The sequence below is a fragment of the Nyctibius grandis genome, chromosome 4 (assembly GCF_013368605.1).
Source record: "Nyctibius grandis isolate bNycGra1 chromosome 4, bNycGra1.pri, whole genome shotgun sequence".
Classification (NCBI taxonomy): Eukaryota; Metazoa; Chordata; class Aves; order Nyctibiiformes; family Nyctibiidae; genus Nyctibius; species Nyctibius grandis.
In genome coordinates this window covers 7,592,444-7,610,232 of record NC_090661.1, presented here as the reverse complement: position 1 = coordinate 7,610,232, position 17,789 = coordinate 7,592,444, and the positions used below count along the sequence as shown (strand labels likewise).

General features: G+C 43.8%; 1 protein-coding gene across 2 annotated transcripts in view; it reads left to right on the top strand.

The window, feature by feature from the left end:
* Positions 1-6,486: 6,486 nt before the first annotated feature.
* Positions 6,487-17,789, top strand: part of MPPED2 (metallophosphoesterase domain containing 2) — a 108,684-nt gene continuing 97,381 nt past the window's right edge. Inside the window, exons 1-2 of one of the 2 annotated variants that reach the window (XM_068399114.1) lie at positions 6,487-6,607; positions 11,627-11,870. In XM_068399114.1, the coding sequence (XP_068255215.1) occupies positions 11,743-11,870 (128 nt within the window). In that variant the 5' untranslated portion in view covers positions 6,487-6,607; positions 11,627-11,742. Of the gene's footprint in view, positions 6,608-7,771; positions 7,847-11,626; positions 11,871-17,789 lie in introns of those variants that run through there. The other variant, XM_068399115.1, reaches the window with a different exon arrangement.

Here is a 17,789-nt window from a genome sequence, read left to right as displayed (position 1 = left end):
ATGGGAGGATTCATAAGCGTCCTGAACTGTATTTTCCGTACAACAGAGTTTTATAATTATGATTGTTAATACATAATAAAGATTTTGGCTTCAGGCTCTAGGTTTACATGTACATTCAGATCAGCAGTGTTACTGGGGACATTCAAAGTGACAAGACTCCTGAGAATGACTGTGAAAGTCTTTTCCTTCATTTAGGGAGTCTTGTTCTTAACTTCATGCTCAAATTGGAAAGATCTCCACATTGGAATGCCTGACCCCTTTAAAGGCTTTCCATTATGTTCATCCTACAATTTCCTACAATTTTCTATAAAGGGACCACACTCCTGACCCAAAGGTAATTTGGAGTCCATAAACTGGAACTAGATGTAGATGTGCTGAAGACCATGGTTCTTAATGTCTGTCAAAAGCATAAAGTTAATTATGCAAGGCATGAAGTGAAGCTCTATTTGTTTAGATGAAGAGAGGTTAACTCTCAGTAACTGTTGACAACAGTCGTCATCATCATCAGATGAATTTGCCATTAAATCTGTAGTCTTCAAAAAAAAATCTTCAAGATAGCATGGGAGTAATAGTCTCTTCTGCACCACCGTGTAAATTGCTTTACTCGCACTGTGAGCTAAGATCTGTTTCAGTTTTGCAATTTGCTTTCCATGTGGAATTTTGACTGACGTTGAGAATTTCATACATAACTTGCAGTGCAATAGGGACCTTCTCTCAGGAACAGAGAGCAGGAGTTTTCTCTGTCTGCAGGAATTTCAGTTCCTGGAGTCTGTCATTTGCAGAATGTACTCAGTATGATATAAGCCCACTTCACTGAATCTTCTCTCTAAAGTCAGAAGGACACGGGTAGAGGGAGAGTGTAGACAGGAAGCTGTCTGATATCCCTGTGACTTCTCAAAACTCCTGGGGACACAGTTCATCTTACATCCAGGAACAGAAACGTAGTGTGGACAGAGTCTGCCACAGGATGAGATAATCTATGTGATGAAGAAGGAAGGGAGTTGTTGAATAAGTTAAAGGTCAAGGAGAAGAGAGGTTTGTAATACTCTCTACTGTAGTACTAAATGCCTGTTTCCTGACAGACCTTCAAGTTCTGGAATTATTTGGTACAATGAGGTTTGAGTGCCTGAACTGCAGCTGAATTAAACTGAAGGTTTTTGCATGCATCGGCTTTGACTCAATGCACTGTAGACCACTGAAGTGACAAAATGATCACTTGCGGAAAAAGGCATCCACCTTCTTCTAAACAGGTAAATTGATATGCAATAAATAGGATGTTTGAACACCTCACATTACTCCCACAGTTCCGTATTCCCTGCCACAGCTCATTGACCAGAAGGTGACCACCAAAAACCTTTCCTTGTAGTGTGCCCTGAGCCTTTAGTATCTGGGAGTTCCTGCAGTAATGTCTTTGCAATAACTGCTGTGCATCAAACAATGCTTGCATCTTTATGTACATACAGAATTGAAGTCACTGCCTGCTCTGTTGTGAAGGAATAAATCACCCATACATCCTTCTCAATTTTGAAAAAAAGAATGTTTGGAATGTTCAAAACAACAACAAAAAAATATTAGCAATGGTTTCTTCTCTAGATACTTTGACTAGCAGTTAACACTGGGAGTTTTCAGAAGGGCAAATGATTCACCTACAGCTTTTCTGCATCGCTTTTTACTTCTACAGAGGGCAAGCAGGAAAGTTCCAATCAAATATTTAATTTAATTTAATGTAATTTAATAGGGGCAAGGCAGCAGACAACCATTATCCTGTGACAATGTTCTGGTCCATCGAATATAAAAAGAATGCCCAGAGGACAACTAGGGATACTTCCTTCAGTAGTCTTACCTGATGCTCTATCAGTATTATAATGACATGCTCCTCCCTGCAGATTCTGACAGAAGGCTCAAGTTTCCCTTCCTTTTGAGAACTGTCCTTTTTTTCCAAAAGCTGGTGCGCTTCTATGGAGAGGCCACGGATTCTTCCTGAAGATGTAGTGTTTGCTGGAGTGTTGAACAGGTTTGTGTATGGGCCCATGTTTGTGAGGGGAAAAGTCAGATAAAAGTTCATAATGGTAGAGATTACAAAAATCAAAAGCCAAGAGGCATTTTTTTTAAATTCAGTTTTTAGGATTTAATTAGCTGCTAGTTCCAGTCTGTGATTTTCTTAAGGGAAAGAAGCTCTAAGAGCTAAAAAAACAGTTCATATCTTCAAAATTGGAATCCTAGAATTTTTCTGTTTGTTTGTTTGTTCTTTATAACTAATACTATGTTTCTCTATTGTTTTCATGTTGTTGGCCAGCATGCACACCAAATGCTCTGTGACTTATGGGGGCTACAAATGGATGAAGGGGGCAATGGAGAACTTTTAATTTATCCAACTATATTCTGCAAATTTGGAATGTAGTATCTGCTCGGTGAGGCATGAAGCCTAAACTAATGCATTTTTCTCCTGTTTTCTTCTGTTCCACAGTTGCTGAAGAATTTCTGCTTTAATGAGGTGAACAAACCTGTTAAGATACAGTTTTTGGCAGAATCGCAGTGGTCTATATTGAAATACGGTGAGTCCAGTGACTTTCAGTGTAGACTGCTACCAGTGGTTGTCCGCTGGATCAAACTCTACTTTCTTAAAATGTTAACAAACCAAACTATGCATTGTCTAGTACTGTACCAGCATGCCCCAGTCTCTGCAGGCTGAAACTGAATTCTGTCTGCAATACACATGAGAATCCTTGATGCGCTGGTCTTAAATTGGTTAAAAATCCAGGAAATATATGTATTAAAATAAACAAACCAACCCCCTGTGATACTGTGTCCAAACTAAAACATAGTGTGAAATACTGGCCTAACTTTTTCTGAAACTTTGGCATACCTTGTGCCCGTCTCGGTCCTGCACTGCGGACTGTGGCACTCTGTATTACACCAGCATAAGCATTCAAGAGACCGTTCTGTGGGCTAGACTGGGGAAGTGATCTGCCTTAAACCCCTTTTTGCCTTTTTGGAAGGAGGCTTTTTTGAAAACTGAGTTTGTTCTTCTTGTGTGGTTTGTATCCCTGAAGTATGGGAGCAGAAGTGTCAGAGGAGTGGGGCAGTTGTGGAAACACCCTCAAAATAGCTTTGTTGATCATTTTATACAGTGAGACATGGCCTTGTAATCAGGTCTTCCCTCCTTCAGTCAGATGATGGAATATTCTTGAGCTTACTCTGAGGGTATTCTCAACAAGGAACATGCAGCTAATTGTGGAGCACAGTAGTGCGTTGCATGACGTAGTACATCCTCACCAAGTAGGATCTGTGTAAGGACAGTGCTGTAACCACAGACCAATGTCATAATACACAGTTTGAAAGGTTTTTAGTTTTTTTTGTAAAATTCCTTTCTGTGTAAAAGATCACTCAAAAAAATCTTATTACTTAAGGAATGAGGTCTCAGAGGCAGACTTTAAATGATACTTTCTCATATTGCTTCACAGATACTTAGGGAAGATTTTTCTCAAAGTAAACAGCAAAGTGAGATGGGTGTCCGTGGTTCACTCTGGACTACCCTATGTGTGCCTCAAAAGTTGTTAGCTCTGTCTTGTGCTTGGCAGAAACTGGAGACAGCGGTACCTATGAAGTGTTATTACAGATGACATGATAGATTTTGAAGAATATGCTTTTCGTGATACTGTAGTGTTTTATAATGTTTAACATGCATCTGCTGCATCTGTACATGTGATGATACTCACTTTAGATTTGTAAAAGTGAAGAAACAAAATCCAGTGCAAACTCTGAACATGACTAAGGTTTCACGTATAACACACTTTTAACATTATGAATAGGAATTATGAAAGTAAACAAAAGCTGCTTGTTCACTGTTTTGAGTTTTGCCCAACTAAGAAAAATCAGTCCTGTGACACTTACAATAAACAGCTTGTTTACTTTTTAAGTTTTCAAATTTATCCCTGAGATCCTCTTATTAAGTGCATATTAATAAATACATCTTCCAGCCAAAACAAAGATGTTTTATTTTTCTGTACTTACAGACTTGCATTTTGATGCTGCTCTTGTGAATTAGAGAAGAAAGGCAACAAAATGCAACTCTTTTCCTCAGAAAACCCTTTAATCAATTTAAGAAAAATATTTTTTCCTTCTTTAACAGCTCCAGGGCCAGTATGTTTCTAAAGTAAGCACATCTTTGGAAAGCATGCTGTTCTCGGGGAAACAGAAAACAAGTAGTTTGTAAAAAGGAAGAGTTTTGTTACGTGCTCTTGATAGAAAATGTTTCAGAGTTTGTCAAGTCATATATTAAAAACAGTGCTCCTGATGACTGTGTTACAGCTTGGTGTTGTTGCTGAACGTTTAGTATTGTGAAAAAGATGTGACCTTAGAATCACACCTTAGGTCCCACTCTGGACTCATATGAGCAAAACACAAGTACCGCTAACTTTCAGGCCACATATCTTGCTTTATGTAAGGACTAGTGAATTAGGTAAATACTTATTTCAGTACGAGGACACTGAGGCACTGGGGTAATGTCTGATTTGTCTCTCACCATACACGGTATCAGAGGGAGGGTCTTTGAGCTTTCTAATTCCCAGTCTGGTCACCTACCCAGGCTTCTACCTTGTTTTTCCCTCTGTACTAGAAGCTCATTTTTGTAGTGCTGGGGACTCTAGATGTGGTATGAGGGCACAAATACAGGGAAAGTCCTGCTGCTGCAACTGCAGAGAAGGGATGCAGCAGGTTCAGGATCAAACCCGCTCCTCCTCACCCCCGCCATGTTTTCATATTTAAGCTGGCAGTGGTACCAATGAAGCTATCCTGTTCTCTTTGTGTCCCCAGTTGCTCATCTTGCTCCTTGCTTTGTTCCAGCAGAAATGTTTGTGCAGTTATGAAGTGGATTGGATGAGGAGACTGACCCACACCAAACCAGACTGCTTTTTCCTGGCGCTAACTGGATCGGTTTCCTGGGTGGGGTTCCCTGTTCTCACATGAGGGCTAATGCAGCGACAGAAGTGGGGTAAGTGGGCTGAACGCCGGATTGCTTACTCTACAGCTGTGTCAGAGTAAGTCAGCTAAAAATATTTGTGAATCTATGGCCTCAGACACCATTCCAGGCAAAGAGTCCCTGGAAATATTGCTTTGATTTAGTGAGGAGGACGACTCATCTGTGGGCCATTTTGCCTGAAACAGGAATTTTCCTTTGGGGGTTCACAGTGCTTACTGCTATTAAAAGAGAAAATTACAATAGTAAAAAAAAAACAGACTGAAAGGTCTAATATCAAATTTGGAAAAAACTTAACGCCATTTAGTCTTTTTTTCAGGTTGATTTTTCTTAATTTGCCATGCTTCTAAACAGGACAATCCATCCTAGTGGATTTCTGTCTGGCAATACTGGGGACCCTTCTCATTGTTTTCAACAACAAAGAAAAACCTGCCTAGTTGCCATGCATATCTGAAGGTTGGCCAGAGTCAAAATTACTTATTTAAAATATGTACGACACTACTTACTCTTAGAGGCCTGTTAGGAGCTTTTGTTTTCTGTCAGCTCGATTATTCTGAATTATTTGGATTTTTTTCCTTTTTTTCTTTTTTTTTTCTTTTTTCTCCCCATTGTAAATGTACGACTGTGGAAGTCCCTCCTTCCGTTTGCTGTCTTGAAAGTAAAAGAACAAACACCTCTAATCTTTACTTTGTTACTGTTGTGGCTGTTGACACAATTGCTGTGGATTTTGGAAAAAAAAAAAGACAAAAAAAAAGAGACGACAGCAACCTCCATGATTCTACCTCTCCATAGAAAAGCCCCAATTACCCTGAGACAATGTTCAGCCTCAAAAGCTAAGCTACAGTAGTGTTTCTTTATGTTTTTTCTGGTTGCTGAGGTTAGCTGATGTACAGAAGGAGCAGAGCACTGGGTTAATACCTAATGATGAAAGGTGCGGAAGATGTGAAAACCTCTTTCGATGATTTTTTTTGCTTTTAAATTGTTGTTGTTGTTATTTATTTATTATTTATTTAGGCAGAGGAAAGGCCGAGCGGCGATGCCTGGTGCCGGGCCGGCTGTGTATAAGAGGGGCGAGCCCGGCGCCTGCCGCGGCCTCCCGGCGCTGCCCCGCGGCGGTGGGTGTGTGCGGGGGTCCCGGCGGGCTCCCGGCACAGCCCTCCCCGCTCCCCCGGGGCTGTGGCAGCCGGCACCCCCCCCCCCTCCTTGACCCCGGCTGGGCGGCAGAGCCGCTGCTCCTGCCGGCCTCTGCTGCCGGCTCGGCGGGGGGAGGCTGTGCCGCACTTGGGAAATGCAGCAGCGCTTGCTCCCTCCCTCCCTCCCTGCCCGGGGGGGTGAAGTGCGAGGCAGCGGGAGGAGCTGTGCGTGTGTGTGTGCGAGCAGCGCTCCGTGGCCGCCGTGTTTCCTGGTGCCTGCTCCCTGACCCCAGTGGCAGTCCCGCTCACTGCACCGCGCCCGCCCTCGCCGCCGCCCCGGACCCGCACCCGCACCCAGGCAGCCGCCGCCGGGCACCGCCGCGGGGTCGGGCGCAGGCTCTGCCCCGGCCGCGCCCCCGCAGCCCCATGGAGCGGCCCCGCTGCCCGCGCTGAAGGCATCCCCGACCCGCCCGCAGCGGCAGCCGGCGGAGGGAAGGTGAGCGGCCCCGAGTCGGTGTCTGCGTGCCGGGGAGCGGGGGGGCCGCGGCGGGGGGCAGCGGCGCACAAAGCGGCGGGTTAGAGGTGCCGTGTCATGGACGAGAGCGGGGGGGGGGGGCGGGCAGGAGCTCCGGCGGCGGCGGGGCCAGCCTTCTGCAAACAATAATAAGGATAAAACTGGCCGCCTGGTCTCCCTGCGTTCGCCGGCGTGACCGCCCCGAGCCTGCTGGGTCGGGTCGGGTCGGTGCGGTGGCGGCGCTTCCCCGCAGCCGAGGCGGCTTTTTCGGCGGCTCTGAGCGAGGCTGCCCTGCCCTCCTCCCCCAGGCCGTGCCCCCGCTGCCCTCCGCCGCCGCCGCCTTGCTCCTTGGCCGGGGTGGAGGTGGCGGGGGGGGGGGACGGGCTGCAGCGCTGGAAGTGGCCTGGGGGCGGGAGGCGGTGTGGCGGCTCCTGGCTCGGGGGTCGGGGTGGGGGGCGCCGCCGCGGGGCCGGGAGGGTAGGCCGGGGAGCATTGTGCTGGCTGGGGCCAGGGGGCGGGCGGCAGCCCCGGCGGGCGCAGCGCCGAGCAGCCGGCGGGGGACGGGGCTCCCGGCGGGCGCAGCGCCGAGCAGCCGGCGGGGGACGGGGCTCCCGGCGCGGAGGGACCCGGGGCAGGGCGGGGGGGGCGGGCACGCCGCGAAAGTAAGGAGGGTAGAGCGGGCTGCGTCGCCGTTCCCCGGCGGAGTTTCCCCTCTCCGTTTCGCCGGCGGGAGAAGCGGCTTCGGAACCCTGATCCTGGAGGCCTCAAGCACTCGGAAACCTTCCGGGGGTGGGGGCGAGGTGCGGGGGACGGCGCGGCTGGCACCGCCGGAATAAAAAGCAGCGGGCATCCCCCCGGCCCCCGCCCGCGGCTCGCCGTGGAGTTTATTGCATCCCTCCCCCGAGCATCCTTCCCTCCCAGAAAAAAACGATTCTGATTTTGTGGCAGCTGCGGGGGGGGCGCGATGCGAACTTTGCGCGTCGTGGCCCGGATCGCAGCAGTGCCCCCTCAGTGGGCAGCTGGGGCCGGGGGGGCCGGGCCGGCCAGGGGGCGCGGGGCGGGGGCTGCGGCACGCGCCGGGACGGGGCCGCGCCGGAGCCATTGGCCACCCAGAGCCATCAATCACCGGGGGCGGGGGGGGGTGGCGAGGCCGGCGCCCCGCGGGGCCGCGGCCGGGGCGGCCCGGGAGCCGGCGGAGGTGGGCAGCGGTCGGGAGCCCAGGTACGGGGGTGGGCGGTGGCGGGAGGTCGGGGTCCGGTCCCCCCAGTGTCTCCGCCTTGGACTTGGTGGGTAGGCTGGAGCCCGGAGTTGCCCGCAAACTGCAGCGCAGCGCGGCGGGGGCTGTGGGGGTGTTGCTAAATACCCCCTGAGGCGCGGGGTAATCCCCTGTGAGAACCGGGGGGTGCGGGGGGGGGCCGCCGGGTTGGCGGGGGGTGTTCGGCGGCAAGTGCCCGCGCTCCGGGTGGGCGTCACGCGTGTTGTTGCTGTAACGGTGTCGGGATGGTGGATGTAGCCACAGAAGGTGTTGACACGGGTTTAACCCTTTCCGGCTCCTGCCTTTCAAAATCCTCTCCAACCCGCGAGCAGCCAGAAGGCGCATTTTGGAAATCGAGGCGAGGAGGGCGTGAAGGGTTTCGTTCGGGGGAAATGCGTTTTCCGCGTGCCTGTATGTGCGCGGACATACGTAGAGCTTGTGTGAGTGTAGCTCTCCGTGAGGGGTGACGTTACGTTTTAAAATTACTTAATCTGCGCGTGTTTTGTGATCGCTTTTTGACACGGCAGTGGTATACGGATTTAAAATCGGCTGCGCCTAAGTTTGTGTCAGCCCTTGGATGAAACAGTGCCGGCTTATACCTGTAAAAGGGAGCAGATGTGTACAATAGCCCAGCTCCGGGCTCGCTGTCCTGCAAATCCACGCTGGGAAGGGTTTGTTGCTCCCAGGCTAACAGCTATATTTGGGAAAAGGCAACAAGCTAAAAAAAAAATAAATCTTCATTTAGGTTTTTAATATAGTTATTCTTAAAGCTTCCACATAAGGCATGGAAGATATTGCACATTGTTTTGCTTGACAGATGTAAAAAATAATGCAACTTTTATTCTTTTGTACTTACCTCTTGTATGTAAGCTTAAGAGAGCGATTGCAGTTGGAGAAAGAAGAACGGTAGTGATTCAAAGTAGCCTTTTTAATTTTTTTTTTTTTAATCTTGGGCCTAAAATAAATTTGTTTTTAAAGTTTGGAAGTATTCAGCTCCTTTTCGGTATTTTCTTCAGAGAAGTTCACAGTAAAGAAGGTAATAATTAGATACTTCTGGTAGGTGAGCTGTAGTACTCTGTGGAGCACTAAATGGAAATTGGAGAATTGACACAGAAGCCAGCTTCAGATTTTACTTTTTTTCCAGTGCGGCGTTTGTTGTTGAATTTCATTTTAAAAGGATGCGTTGTTCGGCTTTGTCTTAATTTAAGTATAGAGGTTTATTTTTAAGATGAAAGATTGGAACAATGGGAAGCAATTGCAGTTTATATACTTACAATCTTGCTGAAAGTCAACTTTAAAGTATTGAATACAGCTATTCAAGTATCCTCTTATCATTTGTTTCATGCCAATTAGTTGTAATTTCTTTCTGTAACATGGATTGTTTTAAACCTTGTAAAAATGCTTATTATCTTTATGTATAATTCACTCTTATGAACAAATTAGATTTTTTTTCCATGAGTGAACTATAATATGTAATTTAATGTTCTGACCTTTCTTATTCTAGATTACTGAAAATAGTGTGATTTAGCTTTTCTGAAAGCCTAAGCATATTGTTGTTGTTGGTTTAACGTGTTGTTTTATATTGTAGCTTTTAGTGGCGAAAAAAAATAACATCAGACATGTAATTTTCACACTACTTAATTTATGCAGACACTAAAGTTCTTGCTGTGTAAAAGAAAAACTTAGTTTTTTTTCCCTGGGAGCTGTGATGGCTAGCGTTCTGCTTAATGACAGTCATTTCTCTAACAGGAAGATGTTTTCATTTGTATTTACTTTTCAATGCAGGGCAATTATGCTGCTCTGTGTTGCACACTCGTTGTAGTTTCTATCTCAAAAGAATTACAGTTCTTGGAACACGACTGCAGTTTGAAGCAGGTGTTGTGTTTTACTGTTATGCAAAATAGCCCTGAAACATAATTGTAAGGGAAATTAAGGAAACAGCTGCAAACTTGGTATGGTAACCACTACATTATGATTCGTGAGCAGTTGTTGCACGCATCTTACCTCACATCTAACACAGCAAAGATTTGGTTTAGTAAAGCTCACCTTGCTGATTTGTACTCCTGAAACTATTGCGCTTATTATGAGAGGGGGTTAGTGCAAAGACCAGACCGTAACCTTAGTTACAGAGATGTACTGTCTCACTAGTGACTCGGTTTTTAAATGAGAACTTTATGGTTTAGTTTCATCTTCATCTTTTTTTTTTTTCCCTCCGATGCTGAAGAAGATGAAGGCTAGAACCCAGTCACTGGAATGAAGGCTGCAGAATGTCTTAACCCAACTAACATATGGAAGCCTACATAGGCCCGAGGTTGTAAAATAGTAAAATAAATGGCCTATAGCAGGCCATCTGCCATTTGCAGGGCATTTTTATCGTGCTTCATGCCAAACTGGAAATTAGTCTTTATTATTAAAAATATATTTTGAATACAAATCAAAGATTCCAAATATTTAACGTTACACGTGGCAAACACATTTCTGTATGGGAGCTAAGAGAAGTCCAGGAATATCACACTGGAAAAATATTGCTTAGTTTGATGCCCAGGGCTCAACTCACTCTCTTCTCTTTCCTCTCTCTTTGTCTTCTCAGTAAGCCCTGATTCACTTCTGTAAATTACACACCAGATATGACAAATCCATAGTGTAGTGTTTGATTAGTGTAGCAACTAAAGGGGGGGATCAACTGATGCAAAGCATCGTGATTTCGTGTAGGTCCTTGCAGCGAGGATAGCGTGCCCCATCTGAGCATCTACCTCATAAACGGGGCTTTTAGAGAGTTGCTCATCTTGAAAGTATTCTTTGAACGTCAGCTGATCAATTTTCACAAAGTCCCTCTGAAAGGAAGGCAGCTGAGGTATCCTCAGTTTATTGATTGAAGAAATTGAAGCTCAAATTCTGTGCAGGGAGCTCAACAGAGATCAGGTTTGGGAGGTTTCTGGCTATTTGGCTTAACGCTTATATTATAGAATGCTTCCAGTCTTAATGCAAAATATGTCTAAGAGCACTTTGAAGAAGTGAAAGATGGGGATGCATAGAGAGGGAAGAGCATATTTCTTTCATCTTATGCAGAAATATTTATGCATAAAATTGCACTTAAATCTGTCAGATAAATCATTACTGTCTGGTGATGAATCCAAACCAGTTTCATTGCTAGTGCACTACAACAGGGATATTTTGTTAACATTGTCTAGATACTAGCCTGTCTCCAGCAAGATAAATACTTTGATTCAAAGGTATTTGGGTGTACCTTTTGCTATGCAATTGTAAAATTTTCTGCTTTGCATCAGCTTCTCATAAGTCTCTCAGATGTAACTTATTTTCTAAAGCTAAAACAGGGCCTTGAAAACAAGTGTTGCGCGTATTTGTGGAAAGCCATTTGTCCTTGAGGAAACTGGGCCCACGTGTTAGTTTTCATGGTTGCAATTAGCACAAGATGTTGTTTAAAATAAAGAATAGTAAATGTGGAGTATTTTCATTGGAGCTTTCAACACAGGTTAATTTTTTTTCATGAAGATAAAGCCTTATTTTAAGCATTCGTGCTTTGTATGTATTTAATGATGATGGAGTTAAATGATGAGGTAATTAAAATGTGAATAGTAATGCTTAGAGAATTGGGCGATGGGTACATCAAAAATACAGAAAAAGATCTTTGAATGGAAAGCAGGTGAGGATAGAGTAATATGTCTGCGTATGTTTACATCTCTGTTGAGTTTATAGCAGCGTGTGCTGTCTTTCTCTCCTGGCAGAGGTCTGCGGAGTTGATGAGGAGCTGCTTGGAGTCAGGAGCTGCCTGGACCACAATGCCCTACCCCGCTCCTGGCCTTGGCAAGTTGTGAGCTGCTCATGTCCATAAGGAGGAAGGATGGCTCATGGAATTCCTTCACAAGGCAAAGTTACCATAACGGTGGATGAATACAGCTCCAACCCAACGCAGGCGTTTACACACTACAACATTAATCAGAGCAGGTTCCAGCCTCCGCATGTGCATATGTGAGTATTTGATACTGCCTGTGTGCGTGTCTGCGTGTGTCTGTGTGTGCCTTGAAACTGAGAGCTGCTGCTGAAGGAGTGGGCTGAAAACTGGAAAAATTGGTTAGTCACATTAGCTAATAGGCAAAATGGTTGTCAGATCTCTTACGTGGCTTGTTTGAGAAACACTGCTTCATCATCTCCTGCTCCAGTTATCTCCATCGCAGTGCCACCGACTTCGTGCATCTTGCCCCAACGAGGACTAATGGGGTACATTTTCATAGAATCATAGAATGGTTTGGGTTGAAAGGGACCTTAAAGATCATCTAGTTCCACCCCCCCTGCCATAGGCAGGGACACCTTTCCACTAGACCAGGTTGCTCAAAGCCTCATCCAACCTGGCCTTAAACACTGCCAGGGAGGGGGCAGCCACAGCTTCTCTGGACAACCTGTGCCAGTGCCTCGCTACCCTCACAGTAAAGAATTACTTCCTAATATCTAATATATTTTCTGAAACTTGTCACTTTACTGATCTCACTTTAACTTGCCTGAGGGACCCATTGCTTTAAAATTTAAGCTCCCTTCCCCCAGCCCTTACACTCCGCTGCGAAATAGGTCTAATTGGGACTAATTGTTCCCCCTGATCACTGAATCCTTTGTCCTTCTGGTTGCGAGTGGAACGTGTGCCGCATGTTGCATTCCACTCGCAACCCGCAGCACAAAGGGCTCGGGGGCTGCCCAGCAGTTCCTCCCAAGAAATACAAATATTGCGTTAAAACCAGGTCCCTTGCCTGAACTTAAACCCCCAAAAGCATGGGAAGTGGGGAGCTGGAGGCTTCTTACCTCACCTTGGTGTTCCTGGGTATTGTATGACCCGCAGGATCGTTCTGCTGCACAGCACCTAGGCCCAATGGTCTGCCTTAAGAGCTAAGTACCAGCTTTAACTCTGAATTTCCTTCCCATTGTTTAGTTAGGTTTGATCTTTATCGGTTATTTCTGTGGAGGTTCTTTTTCTTTTAACATTAATAGACTGAAAAGCACGTGAACCTAAAACAAAGACGACATCTCTTGACCTCCTGCATGCCATTGTTAGTTGGGATTTTGAGCGATGTCACACTTTTGAATTTGATAAGGATTTTGCATAATAAGGGGGGGAAAGTTGTATGGAACTTCATTGCATTTTTGTTATGTAGAAGCCTGCCGGAAGAGTCACAATGTAGGAGTTCAGCACCTTCTAATTGGATTTCATGTGGTTACAATCTTCCTAAAAGCAACTTTCGGAAGGATGCTGAGGAGTGTCTGTTGTGCAAGAGACTTTTCAAGGTGGAAAAAGTTTTCATTAATTACATTTGATTTATTACCACAACGATGACGTAACTCTTCTTTTAGAAATATTTCTATTTCTTGATTCACTTCTCAGACCTTTTGTCAGCAAATTTCTGTTGCGTATTTTGCACTCCAGACTGTATTTCTGACAGACATTAAGTACAAATTCTGTGTAGAGAATGAATTCACAACAAACAAAGAAATGTAGAAAGCATTTTTAAAGAACCGCTTTTTATTGATTTCAGTGGGAGCTGATTTTAGGACCAACTAAGTGTGGTGTTCAGTGTTGTAAGAATTACTCATGCTTTGTTTCAAAAACCCACGAACATTTATACAGCTGCTTCCCAAATAATTTGTGTATCTCTTAAATGATACTGCTTGACAGATGTCTTAAAAGGTCTTTTATATGTTTGGAGAAATTTTATAATTGGAATAAATAGTGAAACTATAAAGTACATATAGTGACAGTATTTTAAAGGATTTTTAACTGAAATACTGTAGCTTTCTTAAAACCAGTAATTTGGTTTCAAGGAAGGGTGTGACATACTAAAAGGGAAGTCAAAATTTAGAAAAATTGGAAGGGGATTAGTCTCAGATTTACAATGGAAGCAAAGAAAACAAGGTTGCAGTGCAGGAGGTGAGTTCAGGCATAGGCCTGGATAACAAACGATGGGTTTTAGGAAACCTGTTGAGGAAAAAATGACAGGATCCTACTAAGTGTCTATAGAGTTGTGGGTAGGAAAGCGAGGAGGTGAAGATATGACTGTGGCTGTGGGTTTGTGTGATGGTAAAAACAGTAGAGTTATTTCTGGGGAGGAGAGACTAGAGTGTGTGGTAGCTTCACAGGGGGTTCTTATTTGTCTTCCCGATGTTTTGTAATAGAAGCGTTGTGCGTATTTCTGAAAGAGGATGTCATCAAGCGAGAAACCTGGACAGAAAACTGGTAAAAGCAATATTCCCAAAGAAACCATGAGCTTCTTACCCTGTTGTATCTTTGCTAGTGCCACATTGCTGCAGCTGCTGGGATTGTTTGATTTCATTTGGTTTGAGAGTCTGCTTTTCTTTTTTTTTTGCTATCTTAAAGTAATGCAGCTGTTATTTTTTTTAAGAGGAAGTTTGAGGAGGTTTTATTCTTTAGTGAAAAATTTATTTAAAAAATCATGGGATGGTGAGAAATGAGTAAAGCAACACAGGAACTGAATGTAGGACATGGATGTGAATATTTTTACAATGTATTGTTACAGGGCCCCGCTGCATACCATAAATCAGTGGCTGGATGCAGCTTAAGGACAACGTTCTTTCCTAAAGGAAATAATTCTTTTAAAACTAATTTCTTTGTGGATATGCATCTTCACGTGCAAAGGCGAGAACTGGATTCTTGGCATAAACTGAGCCATTTTTGGTTCTGGTATCCTTTGGGCCTGACTCTCATCTCCCACAGAGTACATGGAGAGGCTGTGGAGTATTGCCAGCGTAAACCTGGTGGTTACAGCACTGCTGGCATTACGCTGCCTGTTCCGTGGGACACGTGTCCTGCGCTTGTTCTTCCACTTTCATTTTGTGGCTTTCACATGACAGTGTTGTGTAGTTCGATCAGCAGGGGTATAGTTCTCTTTTATCGTCTTTATATGTATTTTTACACCAGCACTTCTTAGTGGATCTGTTTTAAGTGTACTGTTGGGTAAATAACAGTCTTTTAAAGCTCCCTTTGCTTGGGCTGGCTGTGACAGCAGTTTTATCAGTTCTTTAGGCTCTGGTATAGTATGAATTTTGAATCAGTTTGTCCAGTCTTGTATTTTATTACTCTACCGATTAGTGTTTGAACGGGTGTTCTAAAGACAATTTTTGCTGTACGATTATTTTGGGTAAAGGGATAGCATGTTAAATTGTTTGTCATCTTGAAACAATGCTCCCACCCACAGGTTTCAGTTATTTTATTGAAGATGTTATAAGATGCTTGTATTTGAATGTTAAGTCATATTTACTTTCAGTTGGTTTTAATTAACTGCATCACCTTAGTTCCCTGCTCTAAAGGGCAGCTGCAAAATAATAACAATTATAATGTGACTGCCTTTGCTTCTTAATGATCGTTATTCTTCTGAAAGTCTTCGTAGTTTCCCATTTTTTGTCAGGAATTGTGACTTCAAGAGGCAAATGCTTCTTGCTCCTTCGGTGTAGTGCTGCCAAGTATTATAAGCTTTTTAAAAAGAATAAAATAAAAAAAAGAAAAAGCTTGTAAGCCTGTTTAGACCCTTGAAATGTTCTGTGTGAGGCTACCGTCAGTGGTGCCGATGATAACCAGTGAGCAGCAGTAGGATGCAGCCTGGGGACAGGATGGGCACACATGGGAGGAGCTGGCAGCCTGGGGCAGGGATGCTTTAAGCTGCAGAAGGGTTCATCATGTGAATCTGCAACCTCAAAGTAGACAGGATAGAGAAAAATTTCTACTATCGTAAGCAAACAGTAGGAAAAAAGTGAAAATGACTAAACTTAGAAGATAATTGAATTCATCAGCTATGTTCGTCATTTGCTTAGGGTATTCTCTATTTTTGTAAGACACCTTTTTTTTTTTTTTAATTCTTTTTTAACTCTGTAGCTTTACAGCAGCCACCACAGTGGGTCTTTAAACCATTTTAGTTTAACAGAAATTACTAAGGCTCAGTTTTGTGGCACCTTCCCATCTCACCCATTTTTTCCCCACACTGCAGTGGAAAGGAGCTGAGAAGAAAATGGGACAAATCCACATGGAAAATTACTTACTTAGGTTTTAACCAGAGGGAAAAATCTTCCTGTTTGGGTACAACACACCATTTACTTTCACAGGAAGAAAAAAAAAAGGGAGAGTGAAATAAGCTTTGTGTATCTGTCATGGAAAATGCCCATTTTGCCAGGCCCCGCTGCTGAGGCTGAGGGAGTTTTGTGGAGATAAACTGCCTGTAGCCCGAGCTGCTGCAGGCTGAGCCTGTTAGAGGAGTTCATTAGCTTTCCTCTGGTCTCGTAAGAATGGCTTCATGGCTTAGTTTTAGGATACTTGGAGTACACATTAAAATAAAACTCTGATATGGTTTAAATTCGGTACTGGGGGAGTAAGAAAGAGGTTTCTGTGCCAGAGCAAAAGTCTTCTAAATGAGTTTATGCATACGTGGAGATACATTGAGCAATCTGTAACTATACAATTTTACTGCTTTTTCTGTACTGGAGTAATTCCCCATGTGAATATTCTTATTTTGAAACAAAGAGTATTAACAGCATTTTGTGTTAGTAGAACTATATATGTATAGTTGAATAAAGTATTTAAATGTATGAGTGTGTGCAAATGTGTATATATGATAATAATAGCAATATAAAAATATAGCTGTATAAACATAGAAGAAAAAACTTTCAGCTATGATGAAGCCTTAAATTGTTAAAACCCGGAGATCTTATTAGACTGCTAACCTTGAGGAATACGATCTTGCATGTTTTTTTTTTTTTCTTGGGGGAAGCCATCCTGCATTTAATGGGTTTTATAAACTCCCACTGAGATTAGTGGGAAGTCATGCATTCGATTTGTAATGTTCTCAACTTTTGTTTCATATAAGGTGTGTGATATTTAGGGGGAAGGGGAAAGAGTTGGCATTAGTACAATATGAACTTGTTTGACATTTACAGAAGAGTGGAGTTCGTACATGTAATAATATTGATTGAGAGAATACAGAGATTCAGTCTTAAGCTAGTTAGCTATAGCTAGTGTGACTGGGCAGGCTATTTCAGTTGATACGGATGTGATTGAGGATCATAGTTTTGGTGGAAATTGTTGCTCTGTCCGTTAATAACACTTCTTACAAAAGCATACATAGCACATGAACACCCAGGTTCCTTTTCACTACTTATTTTTGTAAATAAATCGAAAAAACATTACTCCCTGAAACAATCAAGTTATATTTAAGCTCTAATCATGAAAACATGAGTGCATTGAATGAGTGTAGTTAAAACTTGAACCTTACTTTTGGACACAGGGATGTTTACCAGGGTCATGGCTCACAATCAGCTTACCTTTGGGCAGTTTGTCTTCTTTCCCTTGCTGGTCCCTCAGTGGCGTGGGTGGCTACTGAAACACAGCAGTTTACAACCTGCTGCTTTTAAGTAAAACAAACCTGTTTTTCTTCAGCCAAGAGCAGTAACCCTTCAGCAGCTGAATTCTCCCTGCAGCGGCGAGGGGATTCCAGCAGCAAGGCGGGGAGGACAACAGCTGTAGGTGAGAATCCTTACAGCTGTCCCCAAATAAATAGTTCCCACTGAAGAAGAGGGCCATTAACTGATTGCATTTTCTGATTCTCCTGCCAAAGAACAGTGGAAGCAGAGTTGCAAAGGTGCTAACTTTAATTGTCATTAAGAAAACTCTTACTGGAGTGTTTGCATGCGTGTATGTCTGTGTGAGTTAAAATCATTTAAGATCAGTAGAGATTTTACATTATTTATTGTGCAAAATCTAAGCGTAAAATAAGTTCTAAACTTAAGTTTTACATGTAAAAAGAGAATAAAAACTTTTTCATGAGAATGCACTTATATTTAAAGCCTTTTGGGATGCTGGAGTGGAGCATGCTCAAAGTGAAGTGTTCATACAATGGTGAT